This window comes from Artibeus jamaicensis, unplaced genomic scaffold (assembly GCF_021234435.1).
Source record: "Artibeus jamaicensis isolate MK-2021 breed Jamaican fruit bat unplaced genomic scaffold, CSHL_Jam_final contig_452, whole genome shotgun sequence".
NCBI classification, from domain to species: Eukaryota; Metazoa; Chordata; class Mammalia; order Chiroptera; family Phyllostomidae; genus Artibeus; species Artibeus jamaicensis.
The window spans coordinates 10,373,871-10,392,669 of NW_026521837.1; the positions used below are offsets into that span (position 1 = coordinate 10,373,871).

The 18,799-nt window shown below is 33.4% G+C and overlaps 1 protein-coding gene across 1 annotated transcript in view; it reads left to right on the forward strand.

Annotated features, from left to right (window-relative positions):
• GRID2 (glutamate ionotropic receptor delta type subunit 2) overlaps positions 1-18,799 on the forward strand; it is a 1,451,106-nt gene that overhangs the window by 712,903 nt on the left and 719,404 nt on the right. The window contains exon 3 of the mRNA XM_037162687.2: positions 8,592-8,876. Coding sequence (XP_037018582.2) covers positions 8,592-8,876 — 285 coding nt within the window. The remainder of the gene's footprint in view (positions 1-8,591; positions 8,877-18,799) is intronic.

Sequence of the window (18,799 nt, forward strand, 5' to 3'; positions counted from 1 at the left end):
AGAACAAAACAAAAACAAACAAATAAACAAAAACCTCTCAGCAAACTAAGAATAGAAGGCGGCATCCTCAATTTCATAGACAACTTGGCCAAAAAAAAACCCCTTATAGATTACATCATATTTAATTGTGAAAGACTGAATGTTTCTCCTCTAAGATCAGAAATAAGAGAATGGAGGCTGCTGCTCTTTTCAGTTTTATCTCCTTTTAACTTTAAATTTTGAGGTAGTTTCAGGTTTCTTGAGCAATTGCAAAAACAGTGCAGAATTTCCTTGTGTTATGCCTCATTCTACTTCCTCTGATATCAACATCTTACATAATCATAATACAGTTATCAAGAACAGCCAATTAAAACTGATATATTATTATTAGCTGAACTATAAACCTCATTTAAAATTCACCAATTTCTTTATTAACTTTGTTCTGTTCCAAGATCTTATCCAACATCCCATATTGCATTTAACTATGATTTTTCCTTATTTTCTCTCATGTGTAATAGTTTCTCATTGTTTTGTTGATGGCTTTAAAACATAGAAATGATGTAATGGAATTTTTTAAAAAGCACATATCTTTGTCTACAATGTAGATGATTGGAGAAGGGTTAAACTAGGTGCTGTAAATTACCCCAGTTTGGGGATGGTTTTAGTAATTGGATTAGAGGTGATATTGACTGAACTAAGGGACTGGAAATGAATATTTTAAGAGAATAGTTTTGAGAAATACTTAGGAGGTAAAAATAATGGTATGGTTTAACCACAGTGGATTTGAAGGGGTATGAGGAATAAGATTGAAGAAATCATTGAAGATGACTGTGAGTTTTGGCCTTAATATTGCAGATAAATCACAATAACTGGGAGAGCAATGTAAAATATTTTTGTCATTCTCTGTCTTCCTCTTACACAAACATAAACACACAGTTCTCATATTGTTTTACCAAGATATTATTCTTATTTTACGAGATATAATTTGCTGGAACATATTAGATATGCTGTCACTCATCTTGAATGAACAGCTCTAAATCCAGAATGTGCCATATTACAAAAGAATAATAAATTTAGCAACTAGAATTTTGATAAAATGGTGGAAAAGTTTTGAAGATACGACTATAATATGATATGATTATCATTCTTGTCACAATTATGTTTAATCCTCACTTTTTGCTGGCTTGGATTATGCAGAGAAAGATCAGATTTCAGCTGTATCAATCAAATGTAAGATTGTGTGTTCATCTGGTTTCCTAAATTCCTTCTATCAGCTGATTATGAAATATGGGGTATAGGATGGCGAAGATTTTGTTTTAGATGGTTATTTTACGTCTGTAAATTGTGGGAAGAATGCTTTTCCAAATATGATAAGAAGAAAAATGTTTCTGAAGCACTTTTCAGAAGATTGACAAAATTGATTATATAATAACTTTTAAACTTCTAAATAACTATATAAATGACACATAAATTTAAAGTACAAGAATAAAGGCCGATATTTAACATGCAAATACACCCCATATGGAAAGCATATCTACGAGAAAAAAACAAAAAAAAAAAAAAAAAAAAAAAAAAGGTTGATGCTGAAGGTATCCTTCAAATTATCAACAAAAAGGCAAACAAACCTGCTCATAGATCACATTTCTTGACTACACCTCCATCTTTATCTTCAGCATTCCTTAGCATGGTGTCTGCACTTCAGCTACCTGGCCCTTCTGTCTCCCTCTCAGGTGTTCCATGATTTTTCTGCCACAGGATCTTTGCATGTTCTCCTTCTTCTGTTTAGAAACATTGTCTTCGTCCTTTGCTATCAAGATAACTTCGCTTCACTTAACTAGGTTCTACTTATCCTTCATATAAAGATAATCTGCAACCAATTCACTTCTGCATAAAAGACTTCCCCAAACCACAGCCTCAGAAAAATACTTTGGAGCTATCATATAATAATGACCCTTTTTGGCTGAGTGTGTACTCAGCATATCATTCATTGTATATTTACAGGACTATCTTCTAGTATCCCATTGTTAACTTACCTATTTTTGACTGCTTGATTCCTGAGTACCTGGCACTTGCCTGATATAATATATACATTTTACATATATTACATATAAATATCTATGTACATAAATGTGTTCATTGCAGAATTGTTACTAACATTAAAAGAGAGGAGATTAACCTGAATTCTCATAAACAGGAAGCTATCATAATATATAACTGAAAGGTTGTAAATATCATAAAATCTATATTCCAGGCTTGTCTTCACTACTAATTGGAAATGTAAAACAGAGACTCAATTTAATGTTTTGTAAATGAGGATAGAAATTTATAGGCATGCTAATTTTGTGAATTATAAACTGCTATATAAAAACATACTAATATTCATTATTTGATCATTTTTTATCACACTATTGTTTGTAGAGTCACTTTAGGGCTTGATTGAAAGTATACTCAGTACTTTACAGGTTCTTCTCAGCAGCTGTTTTAATGCTTGTTAAAATTGTCTGTGTGCCCTGGCTGTTGTGGCTCAGGAGATTGAGCTCTCGCCTGTGAACCAAAGGGTTGCTGGTTCAATTCCCAGTCAGGGCATGTGCCTGGACTGCAGGCCAGGTCCACAGTAGGGGACACATGAGAGGGAACCCCACGTTGATATTTCTTTCCCTCTCTTTCTCCCTTCCCCTCACTAAAGTAAATAAATAAAATATTTTTTAAATTGTTTGTGCATACTCCTTTTATTTGGAGCTAAAACTACAAATGTAATGACATACCCAAACCCAAAAGAAAAGAGAAATAGTATCAAAATTATTATTATTCTTTTCTGTTTTACATTTGGAGGCTAAAATTTACTGAATCTTGTAGTAAGAAAAAGTTACACGACTTCCGGTTTTCATATGGGCCTCTGTGTTTAAAAGCAATTTTAAAAGCAATGATTTCTCAGTTCTCTACAGACCAGGCATTGAAATCTGTGCCAGGTTGAATCTCAACTCTGTCATTTACTAATGGTATAAATTTGGAAAATATATTTAACTTCACTGAGCCAGCTTCCCTACTTGAAAATGAGAATAATAATAGCTTCCCCGGACAAGGTTGTTATGAAATGGAAATGGGAAAATGAAGTGACTTATAATAGGTGCTAGGTTAAATGTTCAGTCCACCTCAGGCTCAGATCATAAATTATAACAAATGGTGCATGCTGGCTTTTTTAGATGACTGAAAAATAGTTAACTGAAAATTATTCAGTTAGTTCATTTGATGGCTGGTAACCAACCATTTTAGCCATTCATATTATTTGTAAGAAGAAATTAAGTTTTAATGCTTTTTAATTATAATAAAATGAGTATTTTTTAGTACTCTCAATTCCTAAGTAGATAATTATGATTAAATTAGACTTTATAACGCAATCTACATCTTTATTTAGAAAACTTTGTTCCAAATGATTATATTTTTGGCAAACTACATTGATGATGTGTCAAATTAATCTTACCTTTTATATCCTACCTCTCAGTTGGCTGCCAAAAATCATATTTGCAAAGAATGCTAAATGTCTAGATACAGCTGAAAATGTTCTAATGTATTGCTGCTATATTCTTACAAGTATAAAAGCAAATGTCTAGTGCTTTTTGGTGGGTGAAAAAGGAAAAAAGCAATTAGAAATACTATGCTTCTGATTCATTAATGGATTAAGGAGAAAAAAATGAAGTTAAATTAAATTCAACTGTTTAGAAAGAGCACAAATCATTCCCAACTGCCATGGAAACTTACCATATTTTCTCATTGGTAAGAAAACCTTACTGGTTGTAAAATTCAAAATTGATTAATGAATTTTTTAAGAAAAATAATCTATCGTATTAAGGGTATTGAAAAAATTAAAATATGTCCTGATTTCAGATGTGATAAAGTATAGAAATTATATATGTTTTAGAATTGTGGAAATATGGTATGATGTGGAAATACAGTATGAAGTCGTCTTATTTTGTTATTGGGGGAAAAAAAGAAGGTAAGGATCACTTTGGGGAGTACTATGATTCTTATTAACTCTATTTATCTTCTTTACCTATACCTCACTCCTACTTCCAAACTAAGATAATTAGAAGAGAGAAATTCCACTCCCCAGTTATGGTCATATTATCAATATTATTGAAAAAAAGAAATAAAGGAAAGTCCACAAGTATCACATGTTGTGCAACAATCACATCAAAGAGCACTGCAGTTACCTCTGGAAGACTAACATGTCCAGAAAGGGTTACACCTAGCACCACTCAGATAACATTAACACATCATAATGCACACCCATGCCTATTAGCCTGGAATGAATAAAGTAGAGCTCCTAGGGGTAGACTTAGTCATCTGTATTTTTTTAAATCTCCACTTTGAATTCTGATGCAGGGAGGTTTGGGAAATTCACTGTGGTGAATAGATTGGGAGTCTTTGAGGATAGAAACTGTCATACACATTCCTTGATCTTCAAAGAAGCTCCTGACACATGGTCAAAAATTGATAAATGTGTATTAAACACATTTAAAGACAGTTAAAGAACAAGTGTATGAATGTAATGTGCTGAAGTCCTGAGGTGATTTAAAATCATTGGAAGGGCTTATATCAGGACAAATTAACTGGTCAAAGTGAATACTAAGAAAAGATATTGCAAAGAATAAGTATGTTCAAAAAGGATGGTGCTATCCTAAAACATTTTACTGAGTTCTTATTGAGTGTTCCGTAACAGGTGATTGATTTCAAGATCCTTTATAAATTTCATTTTATTCTCATTTTATTTATTAAAATAAAAAAGAAAGACTCAAGCTGATTAGTTTTAAAAAAGAGAAAGATACTATGCATGAATATCATTTAACTTAAATTTATACAGATAACTCTATTCCCATAACCTCTTCATAACCAAAAAGGGTGAAAGTGTTCATAATGGAAGGAAGGAAGGAAGGAAGGAAGGAAGGAAGGAAGGAAGGAAGGAAGGAAGGAAGGAAGGAAGGAAGGAAGGAAGGAAGGAAGAAGTGTGCTTTCAGCAAGTAGTGCAGACTGTAAACGTCTTTGATAGTGTTAAAATCTCAAACAGCTGGAGTCACAACATGAGCAGCTGTTCAATATGCTCTATATGTTTGGAGGTTCATCTGTACATGTGTACATAGTATAAATAAATGACAAGGCTTAATATAATAGCATGAAAGAAAAATAACATTGAGATGTCCTTGGCTTGAATTCTTAGAGTTAAAACATAGAAGATAACCGCAAAAACACACTGTGATCTTCCAAATTCAGTTTCACACTGTATTTAACAAACTGAAGTATGCATTTTATGCAACTAAAACTAAATAATGTGGCATTCTAACAGTCAAGATATGAAATTTTCTTAGCAAATGGTAGGCTGTTTCACTCATCTTTGTTTCTGTTCTTGCTGTAGCTCTTTATTTTCTCAAATCTCTCTTCTTCAGTAATGAGTTATAGTCTCCTTTTTGTACTAAACATTGTATAGGACTCTATGAAGGGTTGATTTCCAGAGGAAATCAATTTTTATCTTCCTACTTTGAGAAAATATCTTTTTTTAAGATTTTATTTATTTATTTCCACAGAGAGCGGGAGAGAGAGAGAAAAGGAGGGAGAGAAACATCACTGTGGTTGCCTCTTGCACACCCCCTACTGGGGACCTGTCCTGCAGGAAGGACAGGCATGTGCCCTCACTGGGAATAGAACTGATGACCCTTTGGTTCCCAGGCTGTCACTCAATCCACTGAGTGCCATTGATTGAGCCATACCAGCCAGGGCTCAAGCAAATATTTATTTTGATAAAATGAGGCAGAATGGTCATCAAATATAGCCTTAATGGGTTGCCTTGAATAACCTTTCCTATTTGTGCCCAGCTGGGGTTGTGTTTGGGTCAACCAGTCCCAACCCATTTTAGGTATGTGAGCTCTTCCTGTCTCTTTAGTGGGACTACCTATTTTACAAAACTTGATGAGACTATTTTAATTGAACTTTCCCCTATGGAGACCTCTGTCTACCTTTTCTTTGCCATGCAAACTTTTAAGTTTATGAATATCACTTGCATGCTATGGTGACATCGATATTGGACAATGAGTTAGGATTAGCCTCTTTTTTTTAAGGGGAGTGTGTGTTCTGTTACAACTATAATCAGTAATCAACAGCAGGTAGAGCAGGTTAGAGGGATATACATCTATGACTTGTAGGCTACCACTTTCCTCCACCCCAGTTTTTTACTCTGAGAAACCTAACATAAATAATTATTTTGGTACTCTTTCTTACTGAGCCTCAGACTCTCTCAAAATAGTATTTCAGAATGCCAACTTAATGAAACAGTTGTGGCTGGTCTAACAGTTAAAGTTGATTTTGCATCCATAGACTATATAATCTCTGAATAGCCTGTCAGATCTAACATTATATAGTTGTCTGATTGCAATTTTTAATGATTCTTATTTTGATTGGATAGGGAAATTTCAGTTATTTTTGCTAATGTATATAGTAGGATGAATAACACCAAACAGTAGATAATCTAAAAATAACACATTTGCTTACCTAGTAATAACTTTTTCTAGTATTTGTTTAGCTTGTGTTCCTACTAACAGAGGTTAATAGGTAGTGACATGATTGATTGGAGGAATTATAGATTATATGCTGCAGCAAATTTATTTGCTAAATAATGATTAATATATGACTCTGGAGTGTGTCTTTCTAATTTTGAAGATTAAAATAGACCATTTTTATGTGTTTTATATATTAGATAATGTAATATTAAAATTGTGTTTTTTTCATGTCAAACTATTTTATATATAACTTTATAACATTTATGGTAGATTTATATAAAATGTTATATTTATTTAATCATTCTTAATTTGTATAATCTAAAGATATAATTCAACTCTGTATGCCTTAATGCACTCTTATTTTGATTTTAAATGCTAAATGAGCCAATCATTTAATCAAAATATTTTTTTAAATGAACTTCTACTTCCTTATGTAATCAGTAATGGTATTATTTACTATAATAATGAAACGATCTTTTGGCCATTGTTTTTGCTTAAATTCATTGAAAATGTAGCTGTAAAATCATGCACCTATTTCATGAACAAAAAGAGGTACTATGACTTTTACTGAAACTCCAAACTCAATTTTGTATGGTCTAGGAACTGTTCACTTCTGATGCTATTTTTCACATTTATTTGAAATCATATAACCTCTCTTACCTTTGAAAATTATATTTCTAATAATAATTTATTTATTTACTATTTATTAGTTGTCTTAGCTTTAATCATAATAAATTTATTTAATGTTTGTATGCATATTATTAGTATAAATTCTCAATTTACATTTTGTCAGCTTTCATTAACTGATCAATTAATTACATGTAGGTATTTATCACCTAGGTTTTTCTTAGAATTTTTAAGGAAATTTTACTATGTAAAATAATCTTACTACGTAAAATAATCTGTATTAATGTCTAAATATAGAGAATAACTAGAATACCTAAAATCTAGAATAAAGACTGAGCCAATTATATAATAACTAACTTTCTAAAATGGGATTTATTTTGCCTTGATTCCTTCAAATTTACTTTTGATATTGTTTGATGTCTTGCCTTCAGAAATTGACATTCTGAGATATAATTAATTTCTTAAGTTTTTTTCTCTATATGCTCTATACTTATTTTTATTTATAATTTATATTTGATCTAGTTGCACTCTGTTTTAAAGTAAGCATGTAATCGCACACAGAATAGTTAAAATTAAATTAAAGCAGAGATGGCCCTGGTGACCTTTTGGTGGAGTGTTCTCCAGTACAACCAAAGGCTGCTGGTTCATTCTGGTCAGGGCACATACCTGGGTTGCAGGTTTGATCCCTGGTTGGTGAGTGTGCTTGAGACAACTGATTGATGACTCTCTCTTTCTTTCTCAATCAAATCAATAAACATATCCTTGGGTTAGGATTTTTTAAAAACAGAGATCATAAATCATATAAAAGAAATAAAAAAGTGTTCAGCTGGAAACCAGAATGAGATAGTTGCTGAAATTCAGTATCGATTCACTATGAATTTTCTGACTTGTCAAGGAAAAGAACAAAAAGATTCTCAATTCTCCAGTTTAGTAAGAGAAACCAAGCGTTACCAAAGTTTTAGATACCAGATGGCTCTGTTTTCTATGGCCAGAAATGCGTTACTCAAATCCTGCACCCCACTCATCCCCACTTCCCTCATTCACGAGTTTATATATTAGCTCCTTTTTGAAAACCTTTTATTATATACTCAGTAAGGAATTATCTCTTCTCTGCTTTATACATTAATAATTATAAAAGCATGGCTATCACTATCATCTGAGAGGCAAATAACAGACACTAAATTTTGTCCAACTCTGGCAACAATCCTGGTATTTTACCTTCTTTACAGAACAAGAAACTGAGAAACAAGAGAAGCTAAGTAAAAGGACAGGTCAAATAGCTAAAAGGGCGGCGTTTTTAAACTGTGTTCCAATAGCACTTTATAATTGAGGATCTCCTCAGGTAGAAAACTGTGCAAGCTTAATTCACTTTTACTCAGAAAATGAGAAGATGTATGCAACTCATTGACATTTGAATATTATTGTGCTTTCCTGCAGCCTGTGAACTTATGAATCAAGGCATCTTGGCACTGGTCAGTTCCATTGGCTGCACATCAGCGGGGTCCCTCCAGTCTTTGGCAGATGCCATGCATATCCCCCACCTCTTCATTCAGCGTGCAACAGCTGGGACCCCAAGGAGTGGCTGCGGGCTCACCCGAAGCAACAGGAATGATGACTACACACTCTCTGTTCGCCCCCCTATCTACTTAAATGATGTTATCTTGAGAGTTGTCACAGAATATGCCTGGCAGAAATTCATTATATTTTATGACAGTGAATACGGTAAGTGTGATTTGTGTGAGTTTTGTAAGTTGATATTTGCATGGCAAGCAACTTCACTGAATCATGAAAAATTTCAAGGAGCTTACTCATTGTTATCTATGGTCTTCTTGTCCTGTTATATGCTTCTAATAAATCTAGCAGCAACAACAAAAACTTTATAGTCAAGTCCAATCTTTCCTATCGCATCCCTTTGAAATCAGATTTTAATATAAATACCTGTACCTAATGCTCAGTCTATAAATATTTCTAAAGGGAAGCTGACTCCAATATATCTTTGTGTTTCAAATAATGGAAAGTCATAAAAACAATACTGTCATTTCCCCTTTCAAAAACATTTGTATCTCATATGATAATAAAAAAACATTTTGGACAAATTCTGGAACACTGACAAAATTCCTTATCTCTATTTATTTGTTCCAAAAATATCTGACATATCTTGTTTACACCCTTTTGTAGATTTTCATAATTACTTAGTGGTTAACTTTTGGAGGGTCACTGAAATCACTTTACTTTAAATTAGCATGGCATATTATTACAATATGAAATCTCACAAAAACACTGAGTAGTATGAAGATAGTTTATTTAACTTTCCAAGGGAAGACACAAAACATTTTCCCTAAATTTATCATAAGTTGAGAAGACACTTTGTCTCGGTATTTTTATCTTCATCTAATTTTTAAAAAAATAAGTAACAATGATATTATTTTGTTAATTTTTTTCTGAATTAATCTATTTGTTTTCTACCTGACTGATCCCAGAAATGTTCAAATATAGTTTCATATTTTTGTTATTGAGAGATTGAAGATGAATACAATCAAATGAAAGAAACAGATATTGTAAGGAATATGTATTTTGAAATATGTGCTTCCTTAGAGATTAGCCCTTAAAGTGGAATCTCAGAAAATAAATTTCCATTCAGTATAGATGAGTCTAGTTTCACAGTTTTGTGAAAAAGCAAAACAAAAACAAAACAAGAAGATTTCACCTTCTGAAGTGGAACATATTTTTTCTTAGTGTATAAATAAACAAGCATTTTAAAAATAATGGTGTTCTTTTTATAAACTACCCAGCACTGTGAACAATATTGGAAAACAGTTATACAAGAGTGGGCCAGAAGAGGCATCAATAGAACTGAACACAAAAAAAGGTTGGCAGAAATATGGGAAGCAACAAATAAGGGACTCCTGTGGACTCCCAGCAAGGGAAAGCAAGTGGTAGTTACATTTAGCCCTAAATATTCAAAGATCACATGGGGTTTTGGCAGCCAGAGTCACAATAAACTTGACCGGTCGATTTCAGCCAGAAGTCTGGGGCATTCTCCGGAAGCATACTCCTTTGTCTCCAGCACGGAAATCCTTATTTTTGTTGCTTAGTTCATGTTATTTAGGGGTCAAAGAACAAAATGAAATGAATAAAAGAGACTGAAATGAATAAAATAAATTTAAAAAATTCAAAAGTATTGGCTCATCAGCAAAAGTAAGGATTGAACACAAATTTCAAATTCACTGATAGGATTTAATGACCATAGTAAATTCTACCGGTGGAACCAACATGCTCAGTATGGTTTTGTCAGTTTTCTCCCAGACAGATCATCTATGACTTCTATCACCGTAAATAGCATTCTTATGACCTCTGCTGAAACTATTATTTCATTATAGTTTGAAATAATGAATTCGAAAACCCTAAATTTTTCTTTTTAAGGGGAGAATATACTTTTTAGTTAGTATTATCAAAAAAGTCCTGTAAAATAAGAAACACAAAAGTGATTTTGGTTTAAGGCACTCTTACAATATTAAAATGAGAATGTTACTCTTATATGTCCATGAGGAAAGAAAATTCTTTGTTATCTTGTTTCTTAGTCCTACATGGATTGCAGTTAGTAAATTTATAAGAGAATATATTTTTATTATTGATGAGGCATATAGTTTTGAAAAGGTACACTAAATTTGTGGTCACATAAAATCATTCACATTCATTTGAAATTCCTCAGTTTCTTTTGAGTAAATAAGATGCTGTGACCTCAGTGAGTGACTGGGTCCCCTCTGAGAGAAGCAGCGTTTGTGTTAGGAATGAAAAAAATATTCTTTACTCTGATGGTAACTTGCTTTTGACTTATTACTTAATTTAATAATTTGTAAAAAAATTACCTTGCTTGTATCATTAGAATGATTTCCAGTTATACTCTTGTTTAATGAGAGAAAATTTTTCTTCGATACTTACAATAATCTTTCTAGTAAAGAATTGGGCCAGAGTCCAAAATAAACATCAAGCTATTCCAAATACTTTGTTCTTTGAAGAAAGCCATGTTTATTTACATATCCATTCATCAGTGTTGTCATTTTAGGTTCAAACATTGGAATTATACTTGACTTTTATCTTAGCTATCGGGAATTGCTTTCATTAATGAATGAATTAAGCGTATCTGGGGATGGAATCAGGCGACCTGCTGAAGCCACATGTTATTGAACATGTATTTTGCTTAGAAAAATATACTAAAAAAATTAAGCTTCTGTATCCAGTTAATTAGAGAAAGACTTTTCCCCCCCAAAGCAGTTAATTGTGAATAAAGGAACAGTATAAAAGTCTATTTTAAATTCCCTAACAAAGAAGATTCAAGTCTTTAATTCTAAGTAAATGCATGAAAAGAGAAAAAAATCAGAAACTTAATTTGAATGGATTGATTCAAAACATTTTTTAAAAGGCTTGAAAAGAGTTTAGAAAGTGTTGAGCTTTCAAAAAATCTGTCATTCAGGAAACATTCAGTGCTCATTTGCTTAGTGTGATGCAAAGTATGAGATAAAAAGTTTTACAGAATGCAGTCTTAGCCTTTAAGAAGCTTACCATTTTAGAAAAGAGGTAAAATATTTACATGACTCTCCTAATAGAGAAAATAATGTGTCATGAATGATGCAGACTAAACACTAGCATTGTGTAATAAAAGGAGTGTTAAATTTCAGCAGCAGTAATCAAAGGCTTTATGGGTAGACTTTGACTTGATTGTTGCCTCTCAAAATCCAACCAAACTTTCATAAAATACGGCAGACAACTGATCCAATAAAGAGGAAATGTGAACAAGTCTCGCAACAATAAAAACATTTAAAATAATATCCTTGAATGTTTTTATTTGCCAGGGACAAGAATAAATATTGTATATTGTACCATTCCATCTCCTCAACAGGTCTAATGAAGTAAGTAATATTATTATCACAATTTTACAATTAGAAGACAGAAGCAACTGATGGGTAACTCATTCGCAAAGTGTCAGAAGTCTCAAAGCTGAGATGTAAAGTCTGATGAGAGCCTGTACTCCTAGCCACATATAATGAGCATCAGGAGGTTGCAGTGAACTGTCACCCCAAAATATAACAAGGGCTAATTATTATAGAGAGCATTTATTGTATCCAGACTCTGTTGTAAATGCCATGCATGCATCATATCATTTCATCATCATAGCAGCCCTAGGTAGATGATGGTCATGATGATAATGGTGATGATGATGGTGATGACGATGATTTTTATAAATGAAACAACTGAGGTAGTAAGAAGTCAGGTAACATGAAAGTCAAGAAGCCTGACTTCAAACACTGATAGACTAATATATACCATTGCTTTCAATACTAGAGTACTTTGATGTTATAAAAATAAGCATAAGATTCAGATATGAACAACTATAAAATAAAAATGCTTATAAATTAAGTATATAGAATTTCTTTATTAAAGAGAGTCATTAGCAAATTTCTTTAGTAATGACTTCAAGCCTGCAGTGGCAATAGAAACAATATAATTGAACCAGGATCTCTTAAGGATTATGGAGTCATAGGGCAAAGGTTAGAATTTAATGTAGTAAATCAGAATGACTAGAAGAGCTTTTTAATCATCATAATATCTGGGTCTCATCCTGAACCCTTGAAATCAGAATATTTGCAAGGTAGGCACAAGCAACATAATTTTAACATTCCCCAAATCATTCTGATAAAGCCAGCTTTGTTCCTTGATAAAACATTTTGGAAACAAATGTCAGCAGGTCGCTACTTCAGTGTCTTTGATTGGTAGCATTATTTGCCCTGGCAGAACCCAGAACACTCCAAGGGAGAGAGAACTCATATTTTGAAGAAGCCTACCTCACAATGGACACTGAACATTCCTAAACTGTCAAAACGTTTTTTATGTGAATGTTAAAGCACTTATATCGGACAAAATTACCCGTTTTCAGTAAATACATAAATAATCATTTTGCTTATAATAATTTACTGATAAGTAAAGAAAATGATGATTTAGTTTTCTCTGTACTTAGTCTTTTTCTGCCTAATTACCAAGAGCAAGTTCCCTTTTTCAACAGGATGCGCTTTTCAGGTGTTCTACATTTCTAAATGCCTTTATCCCTATCCTAGTTTTTCAGTCACATTATCTGACATGTGTGCTGACTACACAACGTGTCACCTGCTCTTGTGGCTCACATGAGAGAGGTAAAACCATTACCTCTTTTTAGGAAAATAAAAACACTTATTACTTGTTGTGTATCCTTAAAATTTCTGCATTTTAAAAATTGGATGTTCACTCCTTATTTCATTACTCATTATATTGCCCTACCCTTCACATTGTGCATCACTCTCAGTTTGCCTAGCTTTGGTGAAGTAGGTAGAATATGGTATTCTGGGAGCATTATTAAAAACTGACAGTAGTCTAGGCAGGCTATCAGAGAGGTCGAAGCAAGGAATTAATTGAATGTAATGGCTACATTCTGGAATGGGGGGACTGACAACATACAGAAACCAGAAAGTTATAGGAGTAGGTGGCCCTTAAAATAAAATAAAAGCAGATAGATTGCTTTAGTGTGAGGATTCTACTCAGCGACTACTGATCAGAGAACAGTTGGATTTCAGGGCAGGGAGAACTGAATACAGTGATGTAATCAGTAAGCTCGAACTCCTCTTCATCAAATGAGCTACTTGGGTTCTTTAATTTCCTTTGCCTGAAACAATACTGATCCCAGCCTGATACTGGCATGGATCTAGTGGTAGATCTTTTTGATAGCTCTAGTTATGGAGACTGGAAGGATGATAAGGATGATAATAACAGGTATCTAAGCAGCTTGTTATGGTGATGACAGAGACATGATCTTCTTGAAAGTAGTGAGGTGCCCACTTACATACCCTCATCCCTTCTTCACTTCAACAGTTGGCTCCATCCCAGGCAAGACGGATGGCATTGGTGACCCAAAGCAAATCCTTACGGGTTATTGTACTAAAGAATGACCCTTTCCGTTCTTTGTCCATATACCAAATATCATCTATATGGACACATATCCATATATCGATCTCAGGCCCTCCCTGTCCGGGTCCTGTGCTAATCCTTGAACCAAATAATTTGGTCAGGGACACAGCTTGCTGTCAATTACAGCTGAATTACATGGTGATTCTCCGAATGAAGAATAGGCATATATGGATACAAATGCTTCCCTTTGCAATGGGAAGGAAACCTTACTTAGAAGAAAAAATATTTAAATATCAATTAGATTATTTTAATTAAATTAGGTTATTTATTTTAAATTTTAATTTAATATTAAACTGAATTCTATTAAATATTTAATGTTAAATATTTAAAATTATAAATATTTGTCTTTATAAGTCAACCTTTAAAAATTGCTCTTAAAACATATACTTCTTCAGTTTGAATTTGTTTCTTTTTGTTTGGTTGGCATAAACTATTTTATGTCCTTAGTCTTTCTGACATTCTCCTTACATTTTAGTTTAGTCTTTTCTCTTTTACAACAAGATTTTTGGTTATGTATAAATCTTTGCTCTGATTTGTTAAACTCAGTATTTCTGAAAATCAGAGGCCTAAAAATGCATAATAGTTGTTGATAAAATAAAATAGCTTATCATGGAAATGACTAAATCAAGTACCATATTTTGCTGTGTGTATTGCACACCCACATTTTTAGCCCAAACTTTCAGAAAAAAATCTTTTGTTTTAATTTTTTATTCAATTGTCTATTTATTTATATTTAGATACTCATTTTATGTATTATAAAGGAATTTTTACATTTATTTTGAACATATTATAGTATAAGAAATTTTATGTAACAAGTAATTATAGAACACAAGAACAGATACAAAGTATTTCAGGTTCTATCCGTGTATAATGTGCATCCTTATTTTTCCCTAAAGAATTTGGGCAAAAAAAAAGTGTGCATTATATATGGCAAAATATGGTATATCTTTTTCTATATACATATGTAGATAATCAAGTTTCTTTCTTTGTTAATCTGCGTAGAGAAATATATACTTTGACACACAAAAAAATGAAAGAAACTCAACTTTACATAATACTACATGAGTTACTGATGGGCTCCCTTGCATTCTAAAAACACTGATTTAGAAATCCCAAGTTAAGGGTCAATACACAGTTGAATGATTTGTGGTTCTTAATCACCACCCTTAAGGACTCAGTATGTCACCTTTTCCTTACAATTAAATCGCCATGTGGTGGGACCCATTTGAATTAAGTATTGAATGATCATCCTCATGAATGAATTTCTAAAAGTCACAAAATATATTCCATGAATTCTTGATGTAGGCTTAATCAAGGCCCATAAAATGTACATATTCTTCTTAATTGATTGAAAATGTTTACAATTACCCAGAGGGGGGTTTTCTAAGGTCTAATGACTATATTATTAACTCTCTCTCTAGACAGCCTTAAAGTTGTTTATTACTCATTTGGCCACATTCCAGCTTTGAGTTCTCTCATTTAGCTCAATGTGCATCAGTAAATATATAATTTTTCCAAGCATCTTACAGAACAATTTCTTTTGCATTAGTGCATTAGTACATGTTATGACAAGTAGGTAAAAATGATATATTCTACTACTTTGAATTCATTTATCAGCAAAAGCTACCAAACCCAAGTCCTTGCAGGACCATAAAGGCTCCCCTTCAGCCATCCCTAACTTGTGGTAACTCTGAAAGCCATCACTCCCGAAGTCTGTGCAGGTCTCACAGCTCTCCTCTGATGACCCTGCTGTCTCCTCCTGGTTTCATAAGTGTTATTGCCAAGAGCAGTCCCTGGTAAGCATCCTCTTCTCCTATCTGGATCTCAGCACCCGCTTCCCTGTCAGTCGGTATCCTGTAGCTTCATAGGTTTTTCTTGGGCCTGAAGGACAATTATAGTTAGACTAAATAGTAACAGAAAACCATTAAAAGTTATTGGAAAAGGTATTAATATACTTATATTTCTTTTTATTTTTTATTATTATGAACAATTTAAAATATATTTTTCTACTACTATTTATTCCCTTTATACCCTGCTCCCCACCACAATCTTAATGTTTTTTTTTTCCAGCGGACAATATTTTATTTTTTTCTAATTAAATGTACTGGGTAACACCAGGTAGTTACATTACATCAGTTTCAGTTGCACGGCCCCACTTCAGAGCAACAACGATGCCCCTCTCTAAAGTTTCCTAAATCAATTAATTCTCCAGCAGTCAGTTCTCCCTTTGACTTTCCTCTTCCTTCTTCCAACTCTAAGGATCCCATGATTCCACTAGACCTACCCAAATAATGAAGAGTTCTCTCCCCATCTTAAGTTCAAGTGATACTCAGCTTTAATGCCATTTGGAGCTTCAATCCCCTTTGTTAGGTAGCCTAACATATTCACAGGTTTTGGAGGTTAGGACTTGAGCATCTTTGGAAGGTCATTATTCTGGCTACCATAGTTCTTTAATAGTACCCAGGAGAAAAGTTTGGCTCTGGGGTGGGGACCAGTCTTTTATATTTTTAATAAAATTTCTAAATGACTCTGAGTCACACTGAAATTTGAGAATGCCTTTTTAAGTGTGCACACAGTCCTATTAGATGTCTACCTGTAGCTGTGAATTGCATCAGATCTAGCCCTCGGTTTAATCCACTCCTGAATATTTTACACCCTTAAGTTCTTTCTGACTTGAACATTTAATGAGTATATAATGCCTTTATTATTCCAACTCCTTTATCTCTTGTTCTGTTCTTGATGAGGCTTTGTTCTTTCCGGCTGCTTGATCCTGACATCTTGGGTTTATAATATAATTAAGGATAAGGAAAATAAGGTAGAATTTATGAAGTTATCTATCCTGAAGTGTTTGAGGGTTACCAGATAACTGAATACATATTTGTAGTAATTGTTTTTAGCTAAAACTAATACAAAAGTAAAATTTTAAAATTAATTTTAATATTGCAAGTATAAATGTTTGCTATGAGCATATGCCAATTTCCAAATCTTGGGCTATTTGTTTTCTTGTTCTATAGATTATATATTGTGTTTAATTGTTAATGTATTGAAAAATACATGAACTAATTATTGCCCCCTGAGATGCAAATTTCAATGTGTGCAATCGCCCACAGTTAGGAATTTCAAGATATAATCTATTCACAATGAGCAACTCACAATCCTATTTACTTTTTATCCTTCACTAGTTTTCTTTTTAAATATTTTATGCCATGGGTACATACAGAAAGAATGTAGTTTATTACATAGAAAAAGCTAATCTGCTATGTTAAGATATTATTTTGCCAGGTATCTTTTGCAATTATATTTATCAATGTTCAAATCCCTTCTATAAATAATGAGTGTGGTACTGGGGAGAGATATTTGTAACATTTCAGAAATGTATTGTTACTTAAATATGCAGTATATCCAGGTATAAATTGTTAAACAATTTATTTAGACAGATTTTATCCTCTTTATTTAAATGTGAAATGGACACAATTTTTATTTGATGAGCTTTCAAATCTTGCTTTTTTTGGAATGGGTGTGTGAATATTTTGGTAAAATTTATTTCACGTGCAAAGTACATTCCCCATACTTCTAATAAGAAAATTGTCTCCTATTAAGTTTGCCAGATTTGAGCTAAAGAAGTGGTTCTCATGCAATAAACAAAAATGAAGCTATGTGGTCTAAGTGGCCTGTGACCCTTTAAAGATAACCTCTCAAAACTCTCTATTTAGGCTGTAAGTGTCAGGTTTAGTGATACTGTTGCCTTTTTTTAAAATAAATTCTAGTAATCTTGATTCAGATTCAACTGCCATAAATGATACCCATGTTTTCCCTGAAGTTGATATCACTTTTAATGCTGAGGAAAATAAGAAATGCACTTTCCTTATCTCATGTTTCCTTTAGGCAAGTGAGGAGCCTGGCCTAACATTTTCCACAGGTGAGATAACTTGGAACGCTCAGTAAAGAGAAAGATATTCACTTTAAAAATAATAATGTCTAGATCTCCCAGTCAAGATGGAGGCATAAGTAGACATGCTTTGTCTCCTTTTGCAACCACAGACAGAATTACAACTAAACCTTAAAACAAGTAACACCCAGAACTGTCAGAAAATCAAACTGTATGGAAGTCTGACAGCCAAGGATTTAAAGAAGCCACATTCACTCAGATGAGTAGAAGGGACAGAGACACAGAGATGGGTGGAGAGGCAAGGAGATACACGGTGGCACAGAGAGGTGGCGACAGCAGTGGAACAGGTGGTCCCACATTCAGTGTGGTGGGTAAAAATTGGGAGGGGGTACCTTGGGAGTGGGTGATCCCACCCCAGGCCAGGCTGCACAGCCCAAAATTCCAGCTCTGGAAAGTTAGATCCTCATAACTTCTGGCTATAAAAATCAGTGGGGTTTGGGACAGTGGAAGAAACTACTGGATTTTTCAGGATACTCTGCTTCAAGGGCCTGCAGAGTCTTAGGACGGATGCAAACCCACCTACTCTGGGATTCAGCACCAGGGCAACAGCTGGAAGTGTGCCGGTTGCATAGCAGGAATGGGTGAAGTGACTGAAAACAGGGAGAGTACTAGGTAAACTTCCAAAAGCCAGGCAGTGACACTGTCCCCTTTCCAAGTCCTTACCCCATAAAGAGCCATAAAGCAGTGAAGCAGGTTGGCC